This window comes from Rissa tridactyla, chromosome 3, assembly GCF_028500815.1.
Source record: "Rissa tridactyla isolate bRisTri1 chromosome 3, bRisTri1.patW.cur.20221130, whole genome shotgun sequence".
In the NCBI taxonomy this organism is placed as follows: Eukaryota; Metazoa; Chordata; class Aves; order Charadriiformes; family Laridae; genus Rissa; species Rissa tridactyla.
Window position 1 is genome coordinate 97,863,179 of NC_071468.1, and position 26,824 is coordinate 97,890,002.

Sequence of the window (26,824 nt, forward strand, 5' to 3'; positions counted from 1 at the left end):
AGCAGCTAAAAATTACTTCAGTTCCTGTTGTATTATTTTCTTATTGGAACAGAGCAAAACAATTTAGCAGAGATATCCAACCGCATCAGCATGTCTCCACCATCTTATCTAAAATCTACTTCAAGCAGAGGCGATCACAAACTGTATATACCAGTAGAAATTCTGAGTGTTTCTTAGCTGATGTACAGGCCAAGCACACTCTGTCTTTGAGTGCATTCTAAATTAAGTCTCCCTTAAACACCAGGTATGTGCAAGTGTTTAATTTCCAAGTACATATCTGGATTTTCATTCGATAAATTTGTCTTGACATTTTATTATCTTCCTTTACATATGTTTTATGCAGTTTTAATAGTACTCCTACACCATTTATTTTATTAAACAAAAGTTAGGTTTCACACTTTTAAATAACATTCACCGTAATTACTTTCTCACCTCCCCTCTCTGTCCAGGGGGTGACTTTCATATTTTAATTTACCTTTTAAACTTGACTTTCATGTAGTAGCTTAAACGTTAAACTTAAGAATATAAAACAGAAGTTTCTGTCTTTTTAATGATTGTCAATGTAAGAAGAAATCTGGTCTATGAAAGTCCTCAGAAGTTGGGCTTCAGAAAAAATAAAATACTTCTACAAAGAAATTTTAAAAAAAAACAAACAACACCCAAACTGGCAACAAAGGGCAGGGGATGGGGGGGTGGGGGTGTTGAGGATACTCAAAAACCTAGATGTTAAAAATCATTACTTTATTGACCTACGTGAATCAATGAGTCTGAAGACAGCATAGTAACATTACAATTTCTTCCATTTCATTTATGTACCTTCCTGATTAATGTCTGTTTCTTCCAATTCACTGAGTATGGCTAGTGCTTTTAAAAGCTTTTGTAAATCTAGTTATTGACTGAACTAATATTGGAAACATTGCAAGACTCAAAACAGAAGACTTGGTCTGTTGTCCTGTAAACACCTTCCTTCAGCTTATCCACACCAGATGACAGAGCAAGGACTAGTCATAACAACAGTAATAGGCTCCATAAAAAATCCATATCATATTTATTTCTTCAAGTAGTAGTAATAAACACTGGTCAGAAAAGGATGAATAGCACCTTCGATGTCAAAAGGGAAACGCTGACTCAGCACTGTCACAGAGGAGTCAAATAGTAAGTAACAATAACTGACAAAAACTTTTCAGCATGTCATGGTTTTGGCCAAATTGTCCAATAGCCAGCGACAGATGCTCCCCCCCAACCTCTCATACACAGAGAAGAGGAGAGATTTACAAATTTAGAAGAAACTAAACTACTTTAATGAAATATTAATAATAAAATAAAAAGGAAAATAATGAAATAGACAACAGTATATACAAAACTGTATTAAGCTCCCAGGATGACGTCACCAGCAGGCACTGGGGAGGTCCCAGACTGGACTCAGCAATGGGTGGGAACTGGATTCCACAGCTGGAGTCAGGAACACACAGATCGGGATCAGAGGCAGATGAACAGACAGGGTCCTCCTCGGACATCAGCCACTGAAGAAAAAAAGTTGACCCTTTGATCCCCCAGCTTTTATACTGAGCATGGGGCAGATGGGATGGAATACCCCTGTTGGTCAATTTTGGGTCACCTGTCCTCTCCGCTCCTCCCCGCAGGTGGGACCCCTCTACGCTTTTCCGTTTCCGACCCTCCAACAGGGCAAATAACAAAATTAGCTGGCCTTGGTTGTTATAGCAGTAAATATAACAAAGAGCCTCCCTGCCTACTATTCCTTGGCACAAACTGTAAACATTGGTCTTACCACTCTGAGAATGAACCATTTTTGACACAACATACTGTTAATTTCAGAGACTTAGAAGAGGCCTAGCTAAGAAGTAAAATTAGTGAACAGAAAGTTGGTTTTGTTTTACCTCAAACCAAGACACAGCAAAAGAGGGAAACTGCACCTTAATTGACATGAAGTTAGCTAACAACACAGGCAGTTAAAAAAAAAAAATACCTTGCCTGAGTCTTTTTGTAACTATTGTACATAAGAAGAGCATTCAAGGTATCAAATGTCTATCTTTATTCCCCAGAGCTGGGATGTCGGACCACGCCATGTGCTCACTGGTACCTTGACACTTACTACCCCCCTACCCAATGTCGCTTCAAAGTGCTGATGCTGACACAGGCAAGTTTTACTACCATCCTCCCCCTTCTTCTTAGACAAAATCTTACAGTTCAAGGTCATAAACACCTAACTGTAAAGTAATACTAAGTTGCCACATGTCCGTATTTTAAGCACTCGAAGCTGCATTCATTCTTACAACATTTATGGATATTACAGACCCAAAAGCCACAACTGAGACCCAGGTCCTCTGCAGTAACAGATTTTGTCCAACAGAGCTCACAGTCTAAACACATCATAGGATAAAAAAGGAAATCAATACCAGACAGTGCATCAATGGCAGAGTCTATAACAAAATCTGAACTTTATCACTCTCACACCAACGCGCTTTCTATTCTGGTTCATATTGGCTCAAGTCCCATCACCTAGGGCAGACTTCAAGAATTACATTAACTGACAAAACATTGTTGACAGGACAAGCAATTTGATTTATAAGCATCTGAATTGCAACACAGCCACAGAAACGTGTTCAGAATTGTTAAAGAAAATGTCAATGTCCTTCCTCCAAAAAGGCCACAACACTTGGATGGAATATGGTTTGCTGAGCTTTGGCCTTTAAGCACAATCGAATTTGATCCCTCTCTTTCAACCATCTCCCATTAAACAGGGCACTGTCAAAGACCTGCCTAACAGCAACACGTACTCAACAGGTTTATGTGAAACACCAGTATTGCTGTAAAGGAGGCTCAGGTATACTGACAAAGCTGTACACCAGAAACATCAACCTGTAAGTATCCATATGCCACCTGTTCCCTTATTTAAATCCCTTATTTATTATTTTAATCTCTCATTTAAAATTATAGATCTAGCTTTAGACCAAAGCCTTGCCACGGATCAAAGAACAAGAAATGTAAATCTGAGCATTTCATTCATTCTTAAACAGCTCTTCTACACTATTTTTCCACTCGCATTAAGGTCTTCAGACACCAACTGACCCAAATCTTATCACCCTGCTGCTGAAATCTCAATTGTCTGACACATCAAAAAACCACATTCCAAAGTCTACCTATAATCTGAAGGTATATGCTGCTCCCCTCACTGACAGAGCAGATCCTGTCTGCAAGTAGTAAGCTACTACTAGTAGTAATCTACTTGCTATCACGGTATTTGAAAGAAGGGCAGACAGCTCAAGATATTTTCTTTATTAAACATTCACTGTCCAAGGGAATTACATTCACCAGCCAGAACTGTACATCATTTCAGTGAACAGGAAGAAAAAGTAAATTTCAAACAAATGATTTAATTATAAGGCAAAGAAATGCAGGAAAAGTACAAAGAAACCTTTTCTTAATCATACAAGATCAAATTATTACAGCACAGAAAACCAACTTAATAGTTCTCTTTTGAACACAGCAACCTCTCGGAAAAAAAAAAAAAAAAAACCAAACAAAAAAACCAAAACATTCCTCACCCTTACTTTACAGCTAGAAGAGACACAAAGTGCTGCACTAGAAGTTGTGTTCTGTCACAAAAAAAGTCTTTGCGAAATCTTTGAAATGTATTTTGTAAAGTAGATTGTTTTCCTTTCCTGGACTGTCCAATTAATGACTACTCTTGAATCCCACAAAAATTAAACATAATCAGAAATTCTATATTGTTTTAGTAATCTATCCATCACTGCATATACCTCTAGAATTTGGAAGTTCTCTACCAAGAAACATTTCCCTGAAAAGAAAAACACAAGGACAGATTATTTTTCCATGCTATGCTCTTCAACTCTTTTCCACCCTCAAGTTCCTCACAAATTGGTTCAAATATTTTCATCTTGAACATAGTATAAATGTTAAGCTGTGTAACAGGTTGTACTCATCAATTGTCAGTCACCCCAAATAGAAAAATTTCATTTGTAATACCTTTTGAATTTGTCATTGTCTCTCTGATAATGATTCATTTGGAAACACACATTAGAATTCCATTTTTCAGGAACAGACCAGGACAATGTCATAAGCTGTCTGTATTTTTCACTTTTTGCTGCTATATAATGAACACTCACATCCCAACTCAGTGGACTTTGACATTGCTACTTGAAAATACTACCTTTCAAAAATATTGCCTTGCCATAAAAAAGTTCTGACACAATATGCAGGAATAATATAATAAAACAATGAAAGTTTGTAATTTCCCACAAATAATTTATCTCCCTTTACTTTTTTTAAGACTTGGATTTAATAATATTTAAGCTGACTGAGGAAATTATTTTTTTTAAAATACAAACTTATATTAAAATAATAGCTAAAAAAATTTCATATAGCATACATCGGCTCAGGTCTTTGCACAACACGAATGCTATTTACTCCATGAGGTAGAATTAAGCCTTCTAAAAAGAGGAGGTCACACAAGCATGGCAGATAATAATTACAGACTTTTTAGAGGTTTTTCTTTCTTAGTAACACACTACCACTGTATTCAACTACTTCAGTTAATTATATTAAATTAGATCTAGCCAACAAGGTTTGTAGTCAGGTGTCTTTTCAGCTGCTTGAAATTCCTGAGGGTTTGCAAATGTAAAATGCACATAAAAACTGAATGACTAACAGACAATGACAGCTGAAAAAAAAAAATCTAGGTGTTCAGAACTCCATATTTATATGTGTAACCTTTAAAGCTAACTACAGAAATTAAAAGCAGAAGCTACTTGGTAAAGCAAAAAGAGATCTGAGTAGCATTTCATTGCGGGCTATGCAATAAGTGCAAAGACCACTCGAAATTAAGGTACTCCAAGAAACATAAAATCCAGGTTTTCAAGATCTCCCTTACAGTGTGTCCCAAACCTTAATTTATTAAGCAAAACAAGCCACGAATTAGCCGTGTTAAAGATATGCCATATGTTTACCATCCTTACATTTAATCCTACAATATTTCCACTCTTTAGCGACATTAGCATACATTTTTATAAAAGCAAATGTATAGAAATTACATAATGGATTAACTGCCACATAAAAGACAACACCACAACTACAATTTGTATGGTACAGCTGCTGTCATCCCATGTTCTTCTCTTCCCTTCCTCACTTTTGTGCTTCATTCCGCAGGCTACTTTTACTAACTCAACCTACACTGCACAGAGTGCTCTTCTTCCAAGTCCTCACCTCACGGCTATAACAGGTCTTCATTGTGCAGACCATACAGAAAGCACACTCGCAATCACATGAGCGATGGCTCTTCCAAAGCCTTATAGATATTAATTATTTGCATTCCAGTAGCAAGCAAGAAGCGTGGGCATATTGCCTCAGAAAGAGCACCTCATCCAAGAATAGGATCTGGAAATACCACCCGGATGCTGAATCCCCCGGGTACCACCGGTGACCACATTTTCTCCCGCACTTCCTAGAGTGGGTACTATACACAAGAGTTAAACACAGAAATTGTTGATGATGCTAAGCTTGAGAGACGGGAGGAGGAGCCCGGAACAGGTCAGGCCAATAGCAGGAAGAACAGCAGGGTCTAAATTGGTGTTTGTTCCTCGGGTTTGTAAGGGGCAAGAAGGCATCAAGCGGCTCACGAAGTGGGAAGGGACAAGCGCTGCCAAGAAGGGGCAAGACTTAGTAAACGCAGGCCAGGGAAGGCGGTGCTGGAAAGCCAGCAGCAGCCCGGCCCCGGGCAGGGAGCCTGCCGCAGGGTCCCGCACGGACGCCGGGGCGGGCGGGGAGGGGAGAGGCCGCCGCAGGCAGCAAGGCCGGGGCCAGAACGCCATGTCAGCTGGCAAGGCGAGGGGACCGGGGCCCGGCCGGCCCGGGTCCCGCGGGGCGCAGCCTCCGCAAGGTCAGCGCAGGCTCCGCGGGGCCGCGCCAGGGGGGAGCGGGGCAGCGCAGGGCTCGCCTGGGGAGCGCCCCCCAGGGCCCGCAGCCAGAGCGTGGGGACCGGCGGCGCCGCCTCCGCGCCCAGGCCGTGCCGGCGGCGCCGCGGCGGAAGCAGGCCGCGGCCAGCCCGGGCCGACCCGCAGCGCTGGGCCCTGCCGCCGGGCCAGGCCAGGCCAGGCCAGGCCAGGCCAAGCCAAGCCAGGCCGCGGCAGGCCCAGCCCGGCCTCGCCGCACGCCGCGCCCCGGCGAAGGCAGGGCGAGGCCGCGCAACGCGGCGGTCCCCTCCGCCACCCCCCCCTACACCACCCACCTTCTCCCTTTACCTGCCGCGTCGGGGCGGCAGTAACTCACCCTGCTCCGCCGCCCGGCACTGCCCCGGAGAAAGGACGCGGAGGAAGGAGAGAGGGCGGCGCGCTGAGCCCCACGGCCTGTGGGAGCGGGGGTGGGCGCGGGTTTCCCCCCACCCTCCCCCGGCCCAGGTTGCCCGGCCCGGCCTGGCTCGGCTTGGCTCGGCTGGCGCTGCCGGCCGCGTGCCCGCTACCCCGTAGGCGCGCCCCCGCGGCGTCAGGCGAGCGGCGACGCGCCGGGCCCGGCCGCTCACGTGACGGCGCTGTTCACCGAGGGGGGGCAGGCGGGCGGGCGGCTGGGCCGCTGCGCAGGCGCCGGGCCGGGCCGGGCCGGGCCAGGGCTGTGTTTGGCGCGTTCGGGGGCGGCTGGGCCGTGGAGCAGAGGGGTGTTTGGGGTGTTCCTGCTGCTCCGCGGCCCCTTCCCGGCGAGACCCGTCGCCCCCGGCGGGACATAACCGCGCTCAGGACCCCTCCCGCGCCAGGCCCCGCCAAGGCCCTCTCAGCGGAGCCGGCCGCCGTGGCAAACCCGGGAGGGTTCCGGGCACCCTCGCGGGGGCTGGGGGCCGAAACGTCGAGAAGCAGCCGGGTGGCGGCCTGGATGGCCACTGCGCGGGACGGGCCGTGCCCCTGACAGGCCGCGGCCTGCTGGTCGGTGGAGGGTGCCGGGAGGGCCGGTACATCCCCCGAAAGCCCGTGGCGCAGGAGGCAGAAGGGCGCAGGCCGCTGCCCCAGCTGGGGATGGCTCCGACGAGTGCCTGTACAGTTCTGCAAATAGCAGCTGCCGCCCTCCTCGGTGCAGTCTGTGTTACACAACCTGCTTGTTGTCAGTCCTTCCTGGGCGCCGGTTCCCAGAGAAGCTGTGGATGCTCCTGTTCCCAGAGGTGTTCAAGGCCAGGTTGGATGGGGCTTTGAGCAACCTGGTCTGGTGGAAGGTGTCCCCATGGCAGGGGGGTTGGAACTACATGACCTTTAAAGTCTCTTCCAACCCAAACCATTCTATGATTCCGTCAACTCTCGATGTGCCAGCTGCATCAGTTACTACAGGTCAAACAGGAACAGTCTCCAGAGTCTATCAGTCCAGAGGAGACGTGTCTCAGGCCGCCTCTGGGCAGGTGCATTTCATCTCCTTGGCATCCTCTTTTTCTGGTAACAATTTTTCCTTGTGAACACATTCACACAAATCCCCATCGAAGGGCCTTTTATGATGTGAGTTTATCAGGTCATCAGAACGTAATTTAGGGTCTACATAATGTCTAAGAAAAGGAGTCTCTTTCCAGTTTGCATTTTAGTGTTAGTTAAATGCAGCATGTTATTCTTCTTTCAGCCTGATGGGTAGTATAGAGTGCGGTACTGGGGGTTTATTGCGTATACCAAGTTTCAAGTTGAATAAAGCCCCAAAAGAGGAAGAGATTTTGAACATTATTTCTAAAAGTCAAATTTAGAAGTATCTTCTGAATTACTGTATATTAACACAGCCTTTATATATTCCTCATACTGCGAAATTTAACAGTCTTTAAACTGAAGGCACGGTAACAAAGTGACATTTTCAGCCACTACACAGGGTAGTTGCAAGAAGATAGTAACACCTTTGAAGCAGAGCACAGTTTTTAACCCCCTCGAATTTTTTTCTCTCTGTCCTTCTTTGAAGACCTTTATGCAAATCACTACAAGTGGTTTGGTTTAGTTTGTTTTGTTTTCTTTTTTCCAGTTTTCTTCCTGTGCTTTCCCACTTTCAGAAATTCTTTCTCCTTTTCAAGGCAAGCATCCTTAAAAAAATACTGCCTTCTTATGATGGCACAGGACTGAGCTACTGGGCTGGTAGCACTAATTTCTTCAAAGGCTTTTCAGGCACAGTCTCTTAACAAGGCGTTAAACCCGTAATATATTGTCGAGATTGTACTAAGAAATGAAATTACTGTCTGAAGTGAAATTCAGTTAAACACATTTGCATCCCACTGCATCGCACAAATTTTCCGGCATTCAACCCTTTTGATCTCATTACTTTTGACAACAAGCACCAGACAAAGCACTGCTACTAATCTGATCATTGTTCATTGCCCTATTCAGTTCTTTCTTCACGCTTTCAAAAGTCACAGAACTCCCGTGAACCCATCTCAGTTTAATGGACTTTGTATACTTCGCTTTTGCCACAACCCACGCTGTGCCAGTCCCTTTATAGTCACAACTGCCTGTCACATATACAGTGAACTTACCCACCTGTAGCACCTATGTTATGGTTTAGTTTAACATTTGGGGGAAAGAAAAAAAAAGAAAACACCACAATGAACAACTTAATAGGTATTACAGAGGTCTGTGTGTACAATGACAACTCAGCTGTACACAATTACAACTGTACCATCTGCTATCTTTCCTAGCAATGTTTTTATCACGTCATCCCTTTGCACATGAGCTATTTGATAATAGTCCAGATCTTGCAAGTTGTTTCTATTGGAAAGCAACCTATTTATTTTCAGGAAACAGTCTACTAGTGCCCTGAACACAAGAGAAAGCAGCAGCAGCAGCAGAAGGCAGTTTCTTTGCTTATAGTTCCACATCTCTTTGCAGTCACAACTCTTTCCAAGAGGTTCCTGAATGATTTTCTGTACAACCCTCCCCTGCCCTTCCATGTTTTTTTCTAAACACTGTTTTTGAAAATATGCTATACACAGTCAGATATTGTACTGGTCTTAATCAGGGCTCGCTTTTGAGTGTTAATTACTAGTTCTCCAGTTGTCAAAATGTAGAAAGGAGCTCCATTCTCCAAAAATGTAGAAATTGCTCCATACACTTAACTGGATGAAGAAGTTGTTGGGTATGGGTAGCAGACTAACAGGTTTTCTCCCATGCTGCAGGGTAGTATCTGCCACTATCAAAAGCTGAGATATTTTATAGCAGTAGGCCAATAACTATTCAAGCAAAGTCTCACAGGAACATCTTTTTTTTTTTTGGCCGGATATGGCTGGCTGATTTTTGTCAAGATACTTGATTGAAATTATTTTAACACCCAAGTGTTGCATTTATTTTGTAATTTATGTAGCTTCTTACAATGTCATACAAAGCAGAATTAGACCTCTGAAAGAAGTTAAAGTATATATACTACAGCAGCAGTTGCACTTATCTGCATTTATCTGAATATACAACACTGAACAAGCTTATTGTTTTCTGCTGTCTGCTTTCTGAAAAGTCATAAATATTACATTTGCACCTCTTAATAATTAGATAACTGACTTTCATACCACATTTGCTGTGATTTGTCCCAGGGTGAACAGCAGACTGCCAATATCAATAGTTCAGGAAGCTCCATAGTTAGCTCATTTGAAGCCTATCGCGTGTAAACCATTGTGAACAAGTATCCGTAGCGAAATGTAAAACTGCTAGTTCTTCACTTCTTTTCTATTTGTTGTTGTAATAAGAATTCTTTGGCTTTTTCAAATGCAGAACAATAGCAGCCAATAATCTAAAATTTTCTAGTCTCAGAGTGAAAATGCACATCTTTTTAATAAGAATATCTGATTTTGACACGACTTTTCCTTTCATTGCCCACCTTTCCTTGCTTTAGTTAGTACAGGAACTGTAACATGTTCCACTTTACCCACTTTCCACCAGGTTTAAGATAAGATCATTCTCTTTCCCCACATAAAGACTCGTTATCAGCTGCCAGTTGGCGAATCAAACAGCAGTTGCATGTCATACTCCAGAAAGCAGCAGAAAAACATTCAGTTCCACAGGTGAAAGGAACTGTGGCTTTGGAAATTAACAATACCGCTTGGTGAGCAAAGCTGAGGTTCTGAAGACAAAGGATGTTTAGCCATTGATTGTATGACTAAGGGTAGGGTTTAGTAGAGATAAAAAACATACAGAGGCTACAAGCTGCTTATTAAGAATTACCCAATGGAATACAAAAGACATTTTATCCCAGAAAACAAGATGGAGTTGCAATTATTTGCAGAGATTTGTGTAAGACAGGAAAAAAAAATCTTTGATTGAAGTTTAGGAGCTAGAGGAAAACAAACTACGATAGGTAGCACAAAACAGGCCTTTTGAGACTTATCTCCCAAACTAGTTTGGGCAGTTGCCTATGGAGCTGCTGCTAATCCTCTGAATACTCGAGATTTCACTCCAGTACTGTTAACCTTAATTTTTGTGTTCTGTGGAGACAAACTTATGGTAGTAAATGATAGTAAAAAATAATTTTATTTTTAATAAATGCTCTTTTTTTCTGTATGTTTGTAATGCAAGATCTGAGAGAGCATCAATTATTATTTTATGAAAATTTTATTCATATAAGTAATTTTCTATATATATTCCTATAGCTTTATTCATATATGTTGTGGTGTATATATGAAATATCTTGCATTAAAAATTTGTACAAGTTTTCTGTAAGGCTGGTTTCTGCCTTGTGAGATTTCCTCTCTGCTTTTCCAGTAAGGTTGAGCATTGTATTTCCTTAGCACACATGTTCTCCATTCATCTCTACACTCTATGTCTGTTCAATAAACCAGTTGTCTTAAGTGTTTTTCCTGCCAACAAGTGTGATATTGCGTCAAGTAGCAGGGGCATGGGCATGGTGCTAGAAACAGAGGCTGACAATAGGCCTTTGGCTGGGATTGCTGAATTGAGGGGCTGTTCTGTTGAATATCAGAGCGCAGAACCAAGAGACCTTAAGGTGACCACTGTACAGAGGTAAGCGAATTGTTTCTTAATCACATGATTCTAAATAAAGAAAAATATAAATAAAGACTAAGGAAAAATGCAATAAAATAAATTTCTTCATGAATGAAGGATATATGATACACCACTCTGGAAAGCAAAATCAAATAAAGGACCTTAAAATATTCAAAGTTTGAATGTGATATTGCTAAAAGTTCTTCAGGCTTGGCAGAGTTGGAGAAGAAATCTTATTAAGCACACATGCTTTAGTTTGAATTCATCTCTCTTGGATAAACATAAGAAGGAAGGACTGTGCATGCTATTCTGATCTTCCTCAGTCAGCACAATTCTTGATCATATTCCAGGCTTTATGTAATACTATTAACTAATTATGTCTATATAATTTTTATATATTATACATAGGCTTACATATTATGTATTATAAATTTATTATTATATATATGTATACAAAAACCAAGTGCAGCTCACAAATCAGTTGTTGAGAAATTCCACTCAACCTCTCTCCAGCCTTCCATTGTTATTGTCTCCCACTTTTTCCCACCTTAAAACAGTTCTACTATCTTCCCTTCTCCACTTTAACTAATAATTTCTCATGTAGCATAATGACCTCTGGAAAATCCATTCTGCATTTTATTCCACCTGTTTTTCTGCTCAGAATTTGTAATTATCATCACACACCCCTTTATTTTTTTCGCCATTCTTATGTATAGATACTGAACTTGCTAATCTCCAGCTATACAGTACTATGTTTGCAGTCTGAATGAGTGGGAACCTACAGAGCTATGCGTCACCAACATTATATGATGTGGGAGTGCTCATGGGGATGCTGGCTGCGCACCACTTGGCTCTGCAGTAAATCTGTTCCCGGCCTCTACATCTTGATGACACCGACAGGCCTCTGCTCCCAGTGCTCCTTAGGGAGAGAGGTTGGTTATCGAGGGAGACAACCGCAGTTGCGTGGTTCAATCCCAGCCTTAGCTACAATAGATGCACAAAACTGTACCGCCGGGTTCCTGCCCCTGACTTTGGCACAGAACACCAATGGAATGGAATGGAATGGAGTAATTTTAGTTGGAAGGGACCCACAACAATCATCTAGTCCTACTGCCTGACCACTTCAGGGCTACCAAAAGCTAAAGCATATTCTTAAGAGCATTGTCCTAATGCCTTTTAAACACTGATGGGTTTGGGGCATCAACCACCTCTCTAGGAAGCCTGGTCCAGTGTTTGACTACCCTCTCAGTAAAGAATGCTTCCTGATGTCCAGTCTAAACCTTCTGTGGTGCAGATTTGAACCATTCCTGCGCATCCTATCATGGGATACCAGGGAGAAGAGTTCAGCACCTCTTGCCTCTGAACTTGAAATGTGAAGAGTCAGTTCTTTCCAAATTTGGATTTTAACATTTTCCAGTCTCTCCAACTAGAAAAGATGAAGCTCTTTGGAATTGCTTCCATGTGAAGTATTCTCATTCTACATCTTTATTTCCATAAACTTTGTAGACTTTGTCTTCTTATTCAACACTGAGGCACAATAGAGAAAGATGGAGTTTAGGAGCAATTAAGCTAACTGGACCAGAAGGGGTGCATGCGAGGTTACTGGTGGAACTGGCTGAAGCTGTTGTGAGACTGCTCTTATTTTTGAAAGGTCATGGTGGTTGGGGAGGTTTCTGATAACTGGAGGAAGGAAAACTTCATGCATGTTAAAGGAGAAGCCGCTGCCCGAGCATTCACACACCATTCAAGGAGTTGCACACACACCACCCGAGTCTTTAACTGCCAGGACCAGGGTCCCTTTGCAGCGAGTGACCCCCGTGAGCCGATGGGTGCCCCTTTCCCCTCCTCACACACGCAAACACTGACTCTTGGGCACGCTCCCCCCTTCTTCTTCAGGCTCGACGCTAGGTTTCCCACAGCAGAGTCTTAGGCGTCAGATTTTATAAAAGTAAGTAATTTAATTGAAAGGTACGGCAGCAGGGTCAGCCTGGGCTGGGTGCCTCTGAAAAGGGAGGGATTTTGAACAAAGAAATCCCTGGGCAATTATACCCTTGTGATCCATACACCTGCCCCTCACGTGCTGTTCACGCATCTTTTTAGTCCGATTTTTGATCTGGGGTCTTCTAACACCTTATTGAATTCTTTTTCTGTGCCCTGGCAGGCAGGCTGCTGACTGCTCTGATCTTGTTGATCTGCAGTCTCTGCTGACGGTTGTAGCCTCCTTATCTTCTGGTTTACATTTCTTATGCACCTGCGATCACCAGCAGAACATGAACTGAAAAGTTTCAGACTTAGGGAAAACACTACCAAAACATCAGTGTGTTATCAACATTTTTCTTATACTAAAAGACTAAACACAGCGCTGTACCAGCTGCTAGGATAATTACTAAGAAAATTAACTCCATTGCGGCCTAAAGGCTTCAGCAAATCTAGCTGCTCATGCCAAGTAAAGCTAAGCAAACAGCATAAATCACACCATATTATAAGCCTAAGCAATATATTCTAATTAAAACTTAAGCTAAACAGCTAATATCTCTCAACAATGCACACTTTCAAGAAAGGCAAGAAAGAGGATCCAGAGAAATACAGACCCCTCAAGCCTCACTTCCTTTCACAGGAAGGTTATGGAGCAAATCCTCCTGGAAGCCATTTCTAAGCACAAGAAGAAGAAGGGATTGCGTACAAGCAACTTGGATGTACTGAGGTGAAGCTATGTCTGACCGGCCTGATAGCATACAATGAGACGATTGCTTCAGTGGATGAAGGGAGAGCAACAGATGTTATTTACGTTGTTAAGTCCTGCATCTGGGATGTAACAGCCCAAGCACCGGGGGGGCTGGGGGCCACTTGTCCACTTGTCAAGAAATCAGCTTTGCAGAAAGGACCCGGTGGACAAATTGAATAGAAAGATTGCATCAGAAAGACAGCAGGCAGCAGGTCAAGGGAAGTGATGATAGACTACATCTGGAGTACTGTGTCCAGTTTTAAGCTCGCCAGTCCAAGAAAAATACTAACAAACTGGAGTGAACCCTGGTGGAGGCTCACCGAGATGATTAGAGGCTTGGAGCATATGGCATGCTGAGAGATCTGTGTTTCTTCACCCTTAAGAAAAGGCTGAAGAGGGACTTTTGCTGCTATCTCAGCAGCAGGAGGATGTAGAGAGGAAGAGACAGACTCCCTTGGAAGTCACAGTGGGAGAAACAGGCAAATTGCATCCAGGAAAATTCTGACTAGCTACCAAGGGAAGGCTATTCATTGGGAGGGCAGTCAAACCCTAGAACAGAGATCTGGAAGGGGCTGAGTTATCTCCATCCTTGGAGATATTCAAAACTTGACTAGACAGGCTCCTGAATAACCTGGTCTAATTGTGAAGTTAGCTCTGCTTTGAGCACAGGATTGGACTAGATCACCTCACCTCCTAATGTTTTGTCCAATCTAAATTACTGTGTCTCTATATGGGACAATTAAGGGATTTCCTTCAAAAACATTCTACTGATACAACCCAATAATATAGGATAGTTGTCTCTGATTCTCTTCCTGGACTTGGCTCAGAACCTCACAATTTTCTCCTTTTACACTTACAAGGGGGAAGGACTTGCTATTTAATAGAACTCACAGACACCCAAGTTTAAAGTAGCATAAATACTTGGTGGTGCTGAAGGACAATTGAGAGGAATGTAAACACAAAGTGACATTGAATAGTACTTAATTTTTTTCAGTGAAGAAAACTAGGTACCAATTAAGGAAGTCCAGAGGGGACCTTTAAGGACAAGTAGACAAGTGAAATAGAAATGACCACAAATTTCTGGACAGGGAAAATAGGAACAGCATAGAATCATAGAATCACCTAGGTTGGCAGGGACCTTTCAGATCATCTAGTCCAACCATCAACCCTACACTGACAAAAACTACCATATAAGGAAGTCAAGAACTTGGGAGGTCAAGACTCTTACGGTATGAAACAAGCCGTACGCAGCAAAGAGCCAACTGGGATCAGACATCCGCATGAAGCCTGAGAATGGGAGATGCAAAAAAGGTCAAGTCAGGTTTGTGATTAAACAGAAATGTGGGGAAGTTTGCACACTCTCCAACAGAAGGATAGCCTCCTTAACAGCACAAAGTGATTGGATATTATAAAATCGTCTGACTGATTAGATTAAAATGGGAAACGGCTACCATGTGTCTGCCTAGAAAAAAGAGCCTGCCCAGCAGCCAAGTTAATCCTGACTGGATAAAGATATGGTGCAGAGACACTCCATGTGGGGACACGCGAGGCAGTGCCTGAGAGCATCCAGGCTACGTAGCTCCTGCCAGGTACCCATCCTCTATAGCATCTTACAAGGAACTCCCTGTTGGAAGGGAGAAGTGAGGATCCTGCCGTGCCAAATGGTGGAGAGTAGGGTAGCCCATCCCTGGGATAGGGTGGTGTGTGTTACTGTAGAAAACCTTGTACATCAAGCTTAAAGGGATGATTGTACTTGCAGTATAAGGGAACCCCTTCACGGTTTTGCAGATCTGCTATGCCTCCATTGCCTTTATGTGCTTTTATTAGGATGAATCAAAGGTTGTTGTAGAGTTGAATTGAAATGTTAAAGGTAATGTTAATGTTACAAGTAATGTTAAAAGCTCAGGGTTTGCATGCTCTACCTTGTGACGTGCAGATTTACTGGGGAATTGAAGGAGGCAAACTAAGTAGCATACGGCCCCTATTAGTACCAGGCTAATGAAGTGTGTGACAATGCTGAAGTGGCACTGTCCTGTTCAGATCAGTATCCTAACCATGGTCCTGTGGGCTGGGAAGAAGAGTTTATTGTCTTCAATTATTTCTCCTCCAAAGCCCAAATGTAATTCAAGTTCTGTCTTCTTCAGAACAAGCATCTGTGAAACTCGCTGGCAAAACCCGCATAACATCCTGGTCTCCAAGCTGATAAAATATGGCTTTGATGGACTGAAAATTCAGTGGATAAAGAGCTGGCTTGACGGCCACACCCAAAGAGCGGCTGTCAATGGGTCCATGTCCAAGTGGAGGCCAGTGACAAGTGGAGTCCCTCAAGGATCAGTACTGGGACTGGTCTTGTTTAACATCTTTGTCAGCAACATGGACAGTGGCATTGAGTGCACCCTCAGCAAGTTTACCGACAACACCAAGCTGTGTGGGGCGGCTGACACGCTGGAGGGAAGGGATGCCATCCAGAAGGACCTTGACGGGCTGGAGAGGTGGGCCTATGCCAACCTCATGAAGTTCAACGAGACCAAGTGCAAGGTCCTCTATCTGGGTGACAGCAATCCCAAGCACCGATATAGGCTGGGCAGTAACTGGCTTGAGAGCAGCCCTGAAGAAAAGGACTTGGGTGTGCTGGTAGGCGAGAGGCTCAACACGAGTCATCAGTGTGCACTAGCAGCCCAGAAAGCCAATCGTATCCTGGGCTGCATCAGGAGAAGCGTGGCCAGCAGGTTGAGGGAAGTGATTCTCCCCCTCTACTCCACTCTCGTGAGACCCCACCTGGAGTACTGCGTCCAATTCTGGAGCCCCTACTACAAGAGAGATATGGACGTGCTGGAACGTGTCCAGAGAAGGGCCACAAGGATGATCAGAGGGCTGGAGCATCTCTCCTATGAGGACAGACTGAGAGAGTTGGGGTTGTTCAGTCTGGAGAAAAGAAGGCTCCGAGGAGACCTTGTAGTGGCCTACCAGTATCTTAAGGGGGCCTGCAAGAAAGCTGGTGAGGGACTGGAAGTCTTTAAGGTCAGGCTGGATGGGGCTTTGAGCAACCTGATCTAGTGGGAGGTGTCCCTGCCTATGGCAGGGGGGTTGGAACTAGATGGTCTTTAAGGTCCCTTCCAACCCTAACAATTCTATGATTCTATAAAGTATTGTTGTGTCAAAATTTACATGAAGGTTAAGGATCTGCTACTGCTAACTCCACCAGTAAAGTGGAATTAGGACTCCAGCCCAATAGAAAATACCCCTTCCATATACTTATTTAGGTTTTGTTACACTGACCCAGGTTACGCGTAGTGTTGAGGCTGAGTATCTTCTACTATTTGGGTATTTCTATGCTGAGCATTCCCATGTATCTACACACTGTGGTACCTGGTTTTCTTCAGCTGTGCTTTGAAAGAGTTCTCATTTGAATCAGAAATTGAAGCAGGCAACTTGATCTTTTGGCACTGTCCTTATCGTTTCTTGTCAGACCACTATTTAACCACTATTAGCTCACAAAGATGTTTTCCACTGATAAGTAACTTGTGTTGTTATTGAGATAATTAATTATCAATGCACCGAGGACAGAACGCAGTAGAACAATATCTATCAAAATTAACAGCATTCATACAGGTGATCATTAAGAGGAAAATAATGCCTAATAACTAGGCTTGCTGTGGTTACCTGCAGCATAAATCCATACCAATAAAAATCAAATCAGGTTGTAATTGTCAATGTTTATTACACATTAAGAGCAGGGTACATTGAGAGAAATACCCAATACTTTACCTGATACTTTGAACTATTGTTCTAAGTTAGGTGAGATTTATTTAATCTATCTGTAGATATCAACATTGCAAACTGAATTTGCTGCCCCATGCTCCTTTTACAGACTATGCTCTCACCTTTAGAGAGCTCTTAAACTAGTCTATTTTAGGTATCTTAGCACATTAGTTGCTTCAGAAGTACAAAAAGGGACTTTTTGTAGAGGGAAGAGTAAAGAGAAACCTCTACTCACACGTAGAAGTCTGTATTTGTTCAGATGAATCCCTCCCAGCTATTAAGAAAGCCCACCAAATTTCAGCCTTTTATGATTTGAAATAATCTTGCGAATTACAACTATTCTTTCTGTTACAGTGGTGATAACCTCAGTAGGGATTACATAAATATGTACAAAAAGATAATGTTGTTCCAAATAGATTACTAAGATTTCCAGTCTGACAACCTCCCCCATACTTACAAAAGATACTTGTTTAACGATACAGCAAAATCCCAACAAATCTAAAATATTGCTTTGAATACTACCTCTCAGCAACTATTTAAATTATGTTGCACATTTAAAAAAAAAACATTCATAAACCAGCGTTATTAATGCTGCGCAGTCAGAAGCTTAAAAATAATACAGGTAAGGTCATCTATGAAACCTCAGTCTGGTCCTCTCAAGTACAAATACCCAATTACACAAGATTTTTCCCCCATCTCACTTGCAAGGATGAGCAATGGTCACATGAATGAGCAGCGCTTTACTACTTTTCCTACTGCCAAGGAAGAACTTAAGTCTAACCTAGAATTTGTACTCAATACAGAATTACATTTTCCTGCAGTTTCTTCTGCAATAACACAGATTACTTCAGAAATTACTGCTTATCTCCACAACTGCCCTCCTTGTGTGAGGACTGGAATGAATGGACTTTTACGCATGGAGAACTGAAGACCAGGGAGATTAACAATCAGAAGTATTAACTAGTTTGGAGTACTCGGTCTGAAACGCTTCAAGACTGTTCAGAAATACGTAGAACTACATAATTTCATACATATTTAAATACAGTTTTTACAGACTTCAGTGGAAACTGGCTGTTCAGCACGTGAGAGAATCAGAGGCAAGAGATCACATTTAACTTTATACCTGATTTTGGATATCCAGTTACAGAATATCTTGTCTGTCTTTCCTCAGCATTACTTACCGACTACATGACAGGACAATATAGAGAACCCATCGGTCTTCCACTGCCATAACTGCAAGATCATGCTCTCCCTCTCCCCCTATTTCCCATTTTTAATTTCTGCTACGTGCTAAGGAATCCTATAAATACTATCACCATTTACAAGCCATACTCACCCAAGCCATGAGGTCCACAGCACAAAACATAGTCTCGTAGTAGACAAGAATGTGCCATCATGTAATTAAGTACTGCCACAACATAACTCTTGAAGAAGGGGCAAAGCAGTTATAGTCATTCTAAGCACCTAAAATTGGATGTTACAGTAGAGCCTGTCTTCCATGTGAGGCTTTAGCCTCTAGTGAAGAAACAGTAATTCCATTCAAGCTTTTCTTCCCTTTTATTTGTAAATTCATATAAATCACATAGAAATTTAAACTTACTTTATGTACTTCCATCTGCTATCTTATCTTTACATTTTGAGTATGGTCAACATCTTAGTCCCTCAAACCTACCATTGTTAGACATGGATCCCTAAGAAACAGAAAACGTCTCTTCCTCTTTTGTGTAAATGTAGAAACAGCTCAGAAGTTGACTGGGCCTTTGTGTTTAACAGACACACACTTACTATACACAAGTTTTTACTCTTTAGAAATCTGTTTACTAAAAATGGACTAAAGCCAAGCCCAGCCTCAAGTTTAAAGAGTTCAAAGGACCAATTTCCCATCACTAACATGTTAGAGCTCGTGACCTAAACGCAGCCCTCCTTACCTATGTAAATCCTATGGAGATACAGCAAAATCTGATGTACATACAGAAACTGCACTAATAATTTTAAAAAAGTAAAAAATTCACAAGCATTTTACTGGTAGTTGTTTTACAGATTCCGCCTAGCTCCCCGAGGGACTAAATTAATACTTTTAACTTGCGTTAAACCAGTATTTACATCAACCTGCTATACTGCCAATTTACAGGCTTTTTATAGGTTTTGTCTTTGCAATTGTTCCTAAAGTCTAGCCCATCTTGACAACAGAAACATTCATGACTTTAGATGTCATCCCAAAAGAAAAGCCCTTGTTTTCTCAGCCAAATGAAGGTGTATTCCTTTAATCAAAATACCCCCTGAATCAAGTTTTAACTTCCAAAAGAAAGCTGAACTAATTAAAGAGTTTATTTTACTTTACAGACTAAGCTAAATGATACAGCTTCAGATTTTTAAATCATACAGAATTGCAAAGTGCTCTTTATAATGAGACTATACTTTTCCAAAAGCAATCCTTCAGAAGTTTCATTGAAGCTCATGTCGTACATAGCATCCCACCTCCCCGTTCAGAAAGGCAAGATGTGTTTTAACCATAGCTGAATTTTAAGCAGACATGGGGCCAAGCTTACGATCACCAGTAAGAACAGCACTTCAGCTGGCTACTAAGAGCATCTTCCAGTTCTCATCATGAAGTTTGGTCACCGCTCTGGAAACTCAAACACAGGTCTTAACTCACATAAATTTTGGGATATCTTCTGTTTGGACATCGCTTCAGCCTGGACAATGAAGCACGGTATCATACTATTTTGTAATTAAATTCTAATGCTGCTGATCCAAGTGTTCTCCAAGCTTTACAGATGCGTATACTCTTCTGCAGTTACTGCAAAGACAGTTTCAAGAACACTAAGCAAGCTCCCCGAAGCACCGGGGAAGGGAAGTCACAAGTAAGCTACATAAAGAAATACCGTACTTTCTACTATTAATTTTTGTCCACATTTATTTATGAGTAAAACAAACAGGAAACATTACAGCAAAGGGGACATTCAGGCCCGGATTTAAAAAAGAAAACAGATGCCTGGATAGATTCTGAATTTAGGCACCTCAAGATTGCTGACAAAGTACACAAAAATAAGTGAAAGTCATGAGCGTTTCAGCAAACTTCGTAAGTGCATTTCAGTATTTATTTAGATGTTTAAGCTCTCGCACTAGATTTTACAAGCTGGTGAACACTGGCAAAATTATTTCTCCCACAGAACTATAACCACACATTCCCAAGACAGTATAAATATATGGTTGAACTAACATTAATACACATCACCATTTTATCAATTACATAATAAAACAAATTATCAAGTATCCAAATATTAAGTTACGCAGCTTGAAAGGCATACAAAATATTACAGAGGTCTGCCCAAGTCATAGCAGAAACTCAAGGAGGAAAAACAAAAGAAAAAAAAAAAATCACACTTTCAACAAAGCAATCGTTGGTAAACAACTTTCAATAGGTACAGTAAAAGAAACTACAAGATTTTTTCAGAAATTTTCTGATTAAGAATTTTTAGCTACAATAACAAAGCATTTCTACGTTTTAAAAAAATATTTACTAAAGTAAAGGGCATATCCTATACTTCCTGCACAAGACAAAGGCAACATTTTACTAGAAATATTAAATAGCCCCTCCCAACCTTTTCAGGCCCTCTGTTAAGTTGCACATGAAGTGCCAACATTAATTTTACTGTAAGGCTTTTTGTCTGGAGACATTAAAGACTTGTGTGCTTCTGTACAATTTAAAATATTTTCTACATGAGTAACCAGAGTAATGATTTGTAAAATGGAGAGGTTCAGATAACAGAAAGTACAGACACTGGGGTAAAAAGTTGCTGTAATTCATAGTATTAAAAAGACAAACTGTGCAAATCCTGATAATTCTAGTGCGATTGTGGGAGACAAAACATACAGTGAGCAGGCAAGACTACCTTAGAGGCCATATTCTTCAATATTGAAATGACTGTAGAAAAAAAAGATAGTAAGGTCCAGATACGCTGGTAATTCTCACATCATCAGAACTATGTTCATTTATAAGGAAAACCAAGTAGCTGATATGCTGGGTATTTTGGCACCTAATCTCTCTACAGATTGATTTATTTTAGTACCCCAATTTTTAGTAGTTGAAACTAGGTGGGTAAGACTCAATGGCATGATTAAAGGATATTTAAATTGGTAATAAACGAACAAGGAGACACCTCAGAAACAGGGTACAGCAAAAACATTTACTGGGTCTCCAAACAGATGGATATTTATCTAAACATAGAAGTTGCATTTCTACTAAGCCTTTAGCCTATTAAATACTCCTAAGGAAGCTTCCTTTACTACTAAAACAAATATCAGACTGATGTCTTTGGCATGCAGTCTGCTTAATTCTGGTTTCCATCCTTTATTCCCAAAGAAGTACTATAGGCTGTTGAGCTTTACTGAATACAACAATTATTTCGGTGACCATTGGAGTCCTTAAAGCGCAGACGCATCTTGGGGCGGTATTTCTCCAAGTACAGAAGTTGCTTGCTGTTAAAAGCTCCACGTCGCTTCCTAGATGAAGGAAACAGGATTTTAAACAGAACATTAATCTGCTGCCCCGTGAAATAATATCATCAACCAGGGAAAAATATTTTTAGGTCACTTAAAACCCCCCCACCATTAAGTCAAGACTGTAACCAAAATAAGGATAATTAAAATTTAAGTGCCAAGAAAGAGGGTGGTAGCTTCCTTTCACAAATACATCATTGGACCACGTGCTCAAAGGAATACATAGCATTTTAGAGAGTGTTTTAGCCTCTGGTATACACAAGCCAAAGATCTTACATTAAGATCTTTAGAAGAAACTTTGAAGGGAAGCTAAGGAGCAGATGTGAGATATAGCTTCCTTAAAAAAGCTGAAGTTATTGTCTCTTAAAATAATTATGAAGAAAACTACAATATTAAGAAAGTACATAAACATTACAACTCCCCATGATAAGAAATTGAACAGAAATTGAGCTTTCTTGGTTTTCTCAAACCAGAAATGTGTGAAAGAAGGGTACATTTTTGTTGAGTGTTTGGATTATGTACGAGGCTTCTTATTTCTCACTTTATATACACCAGCCTGTTAATATGTACATGCTGAATTTAATTCCTTAAAGGCTTGGCAGTTATACAAGAAATATTCTGGTATTGCTCATATGAACTGCAGCTTCTTTTAAATATAGTTGAAACCTGCAAAATTAAGGCATTGAGACTAAAATTGTTCTCATGCAACTTACATTTATAAAAAAACCCAAGGAAAAACCCCTAGAAAAGGCTAGGAGGAATTGTTTAGCACACTTTGATCTAACAGAAAAGAAAGGATCCACAAATGTAGTTAGTTTGTTTTGGTTGCTTTTTTTGTTTTTTTTTTTTTTAAACTTGCTCAAATAATTATGTAGTCATTCTGGTTTCCACAGGAACAGAAAACACCCATCACACAGGCCAAGTCCTACAACACTGACTATATGCAGTATGCATGTTAGAAAGTTCAGGTGTACTTGATGTTGGTTTGGGGTTTTTTTGGGGTTTTTTTGTTTGTTTGGTTGATTTTTTTTTTTTTAAGGTAAGAACAGCATTCAGAATTTCCTTTAGTGTCCAAAGATATATCAACATGTTAAATCTTGGGAACAGCTAGATGTTAGTGTCGTACTTACTGTCTTATGAACTGCACTGCATCTTCATATTTCATTCCACATTCTATCAGTGCAAGAGCAACTAAGACTGGAGCTCTGGTAAAAAAAAGAAAACAAACAAGAAAACCACATCACTTTAGCATTTGCCAACGCATACTTCGAAGAAAGTTTACTTTCCACAGTTCTCTTTTCTGTCCTTCTGTTATCTCATGTTTCTTCCCTGGGGAGGCAACAGAGACAGGCAGAAGGTGTTTCTACATTAACTGAGCCATTATACCATCTGTTTTTGAGCTACCCATCCTCATTAAGAAAGGGGTTTAAATTAACTCTGGTCAACTTTAGCATTGTTCATCTGACTTTAGGCCTACGAGAGGAGGGCAGGAATAAAATACAAGTAATCTTTACCCATTTGCTTCAAAGTCAATTGATTCTGGGCAACAGTTGCGTACGGGCTTCTATTCCCACAAACAAGCACCCTTAGAAGCAGTCAGGACCCCAAAGCAGAAATCAGAAGAGGGGTCAGGTTCGATAAGAACCGACAAGTCCTAAACTAGTGTCACAAGTTTTAGGAACAGATGCAATCCACAGGTTGCTGCACATCTCCAAGAATTTCCTTGCTTGCCACAGTATTCTTCATCTGACAGAATACAGTTTTCAGTTAGGAAAGCTTGACACAAATCAAACTCAAATACATTACCAGTTTATGGTTAAAAAAAAAAAATCAAGACAAAACCCCACACCACACAGTAGCAGACTTGTGGATCTAGTAGCAAGCTTAAATGGTTTTGTGTGTTCAGGGATTTAAAAAAAGCCTTCCATGATAAAAAGCTACGATCTTCTTTTCAACTAGTTAATTGCCCAATTTTGAGGAAAACCCAACATATATCCATTTTAAGCAGCTGAAGAGGACTTGTAGTCTAGAACAATAACAGCAAAACCATTATGTTCTCATGAGTGTCAGAATTGTATTTAAGCAGAAGGAACAGGGCTAAGAGGAGAATATTTAGCATTATTCATAAAAACTTTGAGGTTTGGCATTAGAAGAGAGACAGAAACAGAGCTCTGGGACTTTGGAGAACACTTTTCATCCCCCAAATAGGTGATGGATGAAATTTGGTCTCAATGTGCCAGAACACCCCACTTGTTTGTGGCTAATGGTTACACTACCCTTGGTACAAGGAGACTGGTAATACTGCTGAAATGGGGATGAAAAGGAAACTTCTAGGCAAGTCACTAAAATCCATTAAAAAAAAAAAAAAGGACAACATAGCAAGACAAAAAAGTTACCTATGAGACACTCACCAATATGCTTGGTACAAGAATATACTTGTTTACTTCGTTTGTAATTGGGAGAGCGCTATGATAATAGTTGACTAAAAGGCCTTGAAGTATAATATATACATACAACAGTTTCCTGCTATATGAACTACTTTTAAGTGTGATGTCATTCCAATACTGGTTATTTGACTATTTTACATTTGCCTCAAATAAGCTTTTGTACTAGATCTTAACAAGCCTGACCAGGGATGGCAATTCAATAGATCTTTAAAACTTTACCCACCTTCCAAGACCAGCAACACAGTGTACAGCAATACAACAACCAGGTTCTTCACGAAATTTAACTTTAAGGAGGTTTAGCCAATCATCAACAATCTGGTTGGATGGTGGAGCACCGTCATCAAAGGGCCAATCCTAGAATATAGCATGACATACATAAATAAATACATAAACATAGAACTCTGTGTGCTGTGTGCATACACAAAAAAATGAGGGGACACAACAGAAAAAATAGCTGACAGCTAAGGGAACCACTCAAGCTTACAGTTTTCTAATAGCATAACTACAGCAATATTACGAATATATTCCTTTCAATCTGTTTTCATTGAGCAAATGATTTTTCTCAAAATAAGATTATTTTTTTTCCCCTGACGAGAGGATGTCTGTACAGCTTTTGCCTCCATCAACTGCTGGAACGCGTTAATAAGTTGTCAATTTTATTTTTTTTTTTGAGGGGGTGGGCTGGTTTTAAACTCTGGTTTTACACTACTTACCAAAACCTGAATGCCTTCTTTTTCCACCGGAGCAGTGTCATAAGTAGCTTCACACACTCTTACCACTGTGGTAACGCCGTATTTCTTAAGTTCCTAGGGAATGAAAAAAAAAAAACAAACCCGCTTTAGGAGTAAACTTATTTCACTTACCATTTAATTTTCTCAATAGGTTAGCTTATTAACAGACTCCAAAGTTTTCAGTAAGTAAACTCATCCAAACATTTGCCACCTCCTGAGGAACACAGAAAGCTGAAATAACTGAAAACCTGTGTGCTAATGTCAGACACTTTTAAGCTCTTCTGCACACATATTTGAAGATTAAGTTTTGTTATGATGGATCAAACTTTTTTTCTTTTAAAAACAGATCCAGATAAATATTGTCAAAATAAGTAGTCCATTTCCAAAAGATCATTCCTTTTAAAGGAACAGGAAGTTTCCCTGTTTACAAAGCTATATACTTCACTAAAAGCATTACAAGTGAGGTTTAGATCTTCCTGTTCTCTCCCTCTACTTAGAACAACAGGTTTGTAAGACCTCTTACAGTTAAGAATTATGAGCACAGGACAATAAGTTATTCCAGTTCCTGAGTTAGCATAACTAGAGAATAAAATTTAACTTTCCATTTTGATATTACCCTTCATTTAAAAAAAAAAAAAACAAAACGAAAAAAGCAATCATTCTTCATTCTCCCTGCAACAATCCATCATTCACACTGTCACAGTGATGCTGAAGCAAAGCTTAACCATACTTTATCTAAGAGTATAAAGGCAAGCAAATGTTATCTCACTACATTTATTGTAAATTATTCCACACTGAATGCAAGACAGAGGTATAAAATACCTAAAATCTTGCTAATGAGAGGCTACATTACAAACTCAGACCTTACCAGGATGTAACTCTGGAGGAACCCATTGTTAGCACCTGGCTTTACTCAGTAAACAATTTCAGCATGTACCAAAACACTTAAAGTAGCTTCAGCAGGTCTGGATGCAGAGCAAGCCTATTACCACGAGTTTCACTCAAGTAGGCACTCTGACACCCAGAGGATTCCCTTAAAAGCTACACTAGAGCCACGATCTGCTAATACGGAAGGGAGATAGGCAGTGAAAGCATATTGCAATCCATTTATTTGTTCCTAAGGTTCTGATCCACAATGTGTTGTGAATTATTCTCTTTTTAATCACTATGCAATAAGTGCAAGGAAGTGTTACATCACTTTAGTTAAATCTAAATGCAAGTTTCTACCACTAGCAGATCTTTGTATTGTTCTATACATAACTCTGCCAGATAATTCCTGTTTTCAGACCTAAACAACGTACTTAATGTACTAGACAGCATAATTATTTCTTTGCTTCACTTTCAGAAGTATGTTTTTGTGAAGGACAAAGTATATCTGAACAGATTTGTCTGCAGATCTTTGAAAAAAGTCAATATACAAACAGTCTCAGTACCTCTTCATATGGCTTCCACAGCTGTTATCAACTAGTAAAGAAGGAAATTGTTAATATAGCATGCTATTCAGGCATTTTAAAAAAATACATCAGTGAGAATTCTGTCCTGGCCTTACCTCTATAAATTTGTTTAAGGTTGCATTGGTTGGATTGTGTGTGATTAGGAATCTCATGTTCTTGTAGGTGATTTCCACAGGAGCTGGGCGGTTCATTCGGGCCATATTGATTTAGTTAAACATGCAACAAGATTATGAAA

The 26,824-nt window shown here is 40.9% G+C and overlaps 2 protein-coding genes across 5 annotated transcripts in view; both read right to left on the reverse strand.

Annotated features, from left to right (window-relative positions):
• Positions 1 to 6,508, reverse strand: part of PHF3 (PHD finger protein 3) — a 52,988-nt gene extending 46,480 nt beyond the window's left edge. For 3 of the 4 annotated variants that reach the window (XM_054197022.1, XM_054197023.1, XM_054197021.1), the window contains exon 1: positions 6,307 to 6,507. The gene's annotated coding sequence lies outside the window, so the exon portion shown is untranslated. Of the gene's footprint in view, positions 1 to 6,306 lie in introns of all 4 variants that reach the window. The other variant, XM_054197020.1, reaches the window with a different exon arrangement.
• A 13,836-nt stretch (positions 6,509 to 20,344) lies between these two features.
• On the reverse strand, positions 20,345 to 26,824 carry PTP4A1 (protein tyrosine phosphatase 4A1). The gene is made up of 5 exons (XM_054196199.1): positions 26,685 to 26,824; positions 25,118 to 25,210; positions 24,628 to 24,758; positions 23,088 to 23,162; positions 20,345 to 21,960 (listed from the first exon to the last, which is right to left on the reverse strand). The coding sequence occupies exons 1-5, from the start codon at positions 26,787 to 26,789 to the stop codon at positions 21,843 to 21,845; spliced, it is 522 nt and encodes a 173-aa protein (XP_054052174.1). The 5' UTR covers positions 26,790 to 26,824; the 3' UTR covers positions 20,345 to 21,842.

Coding starts and splice junctions, on each gene's coding strand:
- PTP4A1 (XM_054196199.1), bottom strand. CDS start 26,789: ATGGCCCGAATGAACCGCCCAGCTCCTGTGGAAATCACCTACAAGAAC. Junction 23,163..24,627: donor TGTGTTGCTGGTCTTGGAAG/GTGGGTAAAGTT, acceptor TTTTTTTACCAG/AGCTCCAGTCTTAGTTGCTC. Junction 21,961..23,087: donor GCAGTGCAGTTCATAAGACA/GTAAGTACGACA, acceptor TCCTTCATCTAG/GAAGCGACGTGGAGCTTTTA.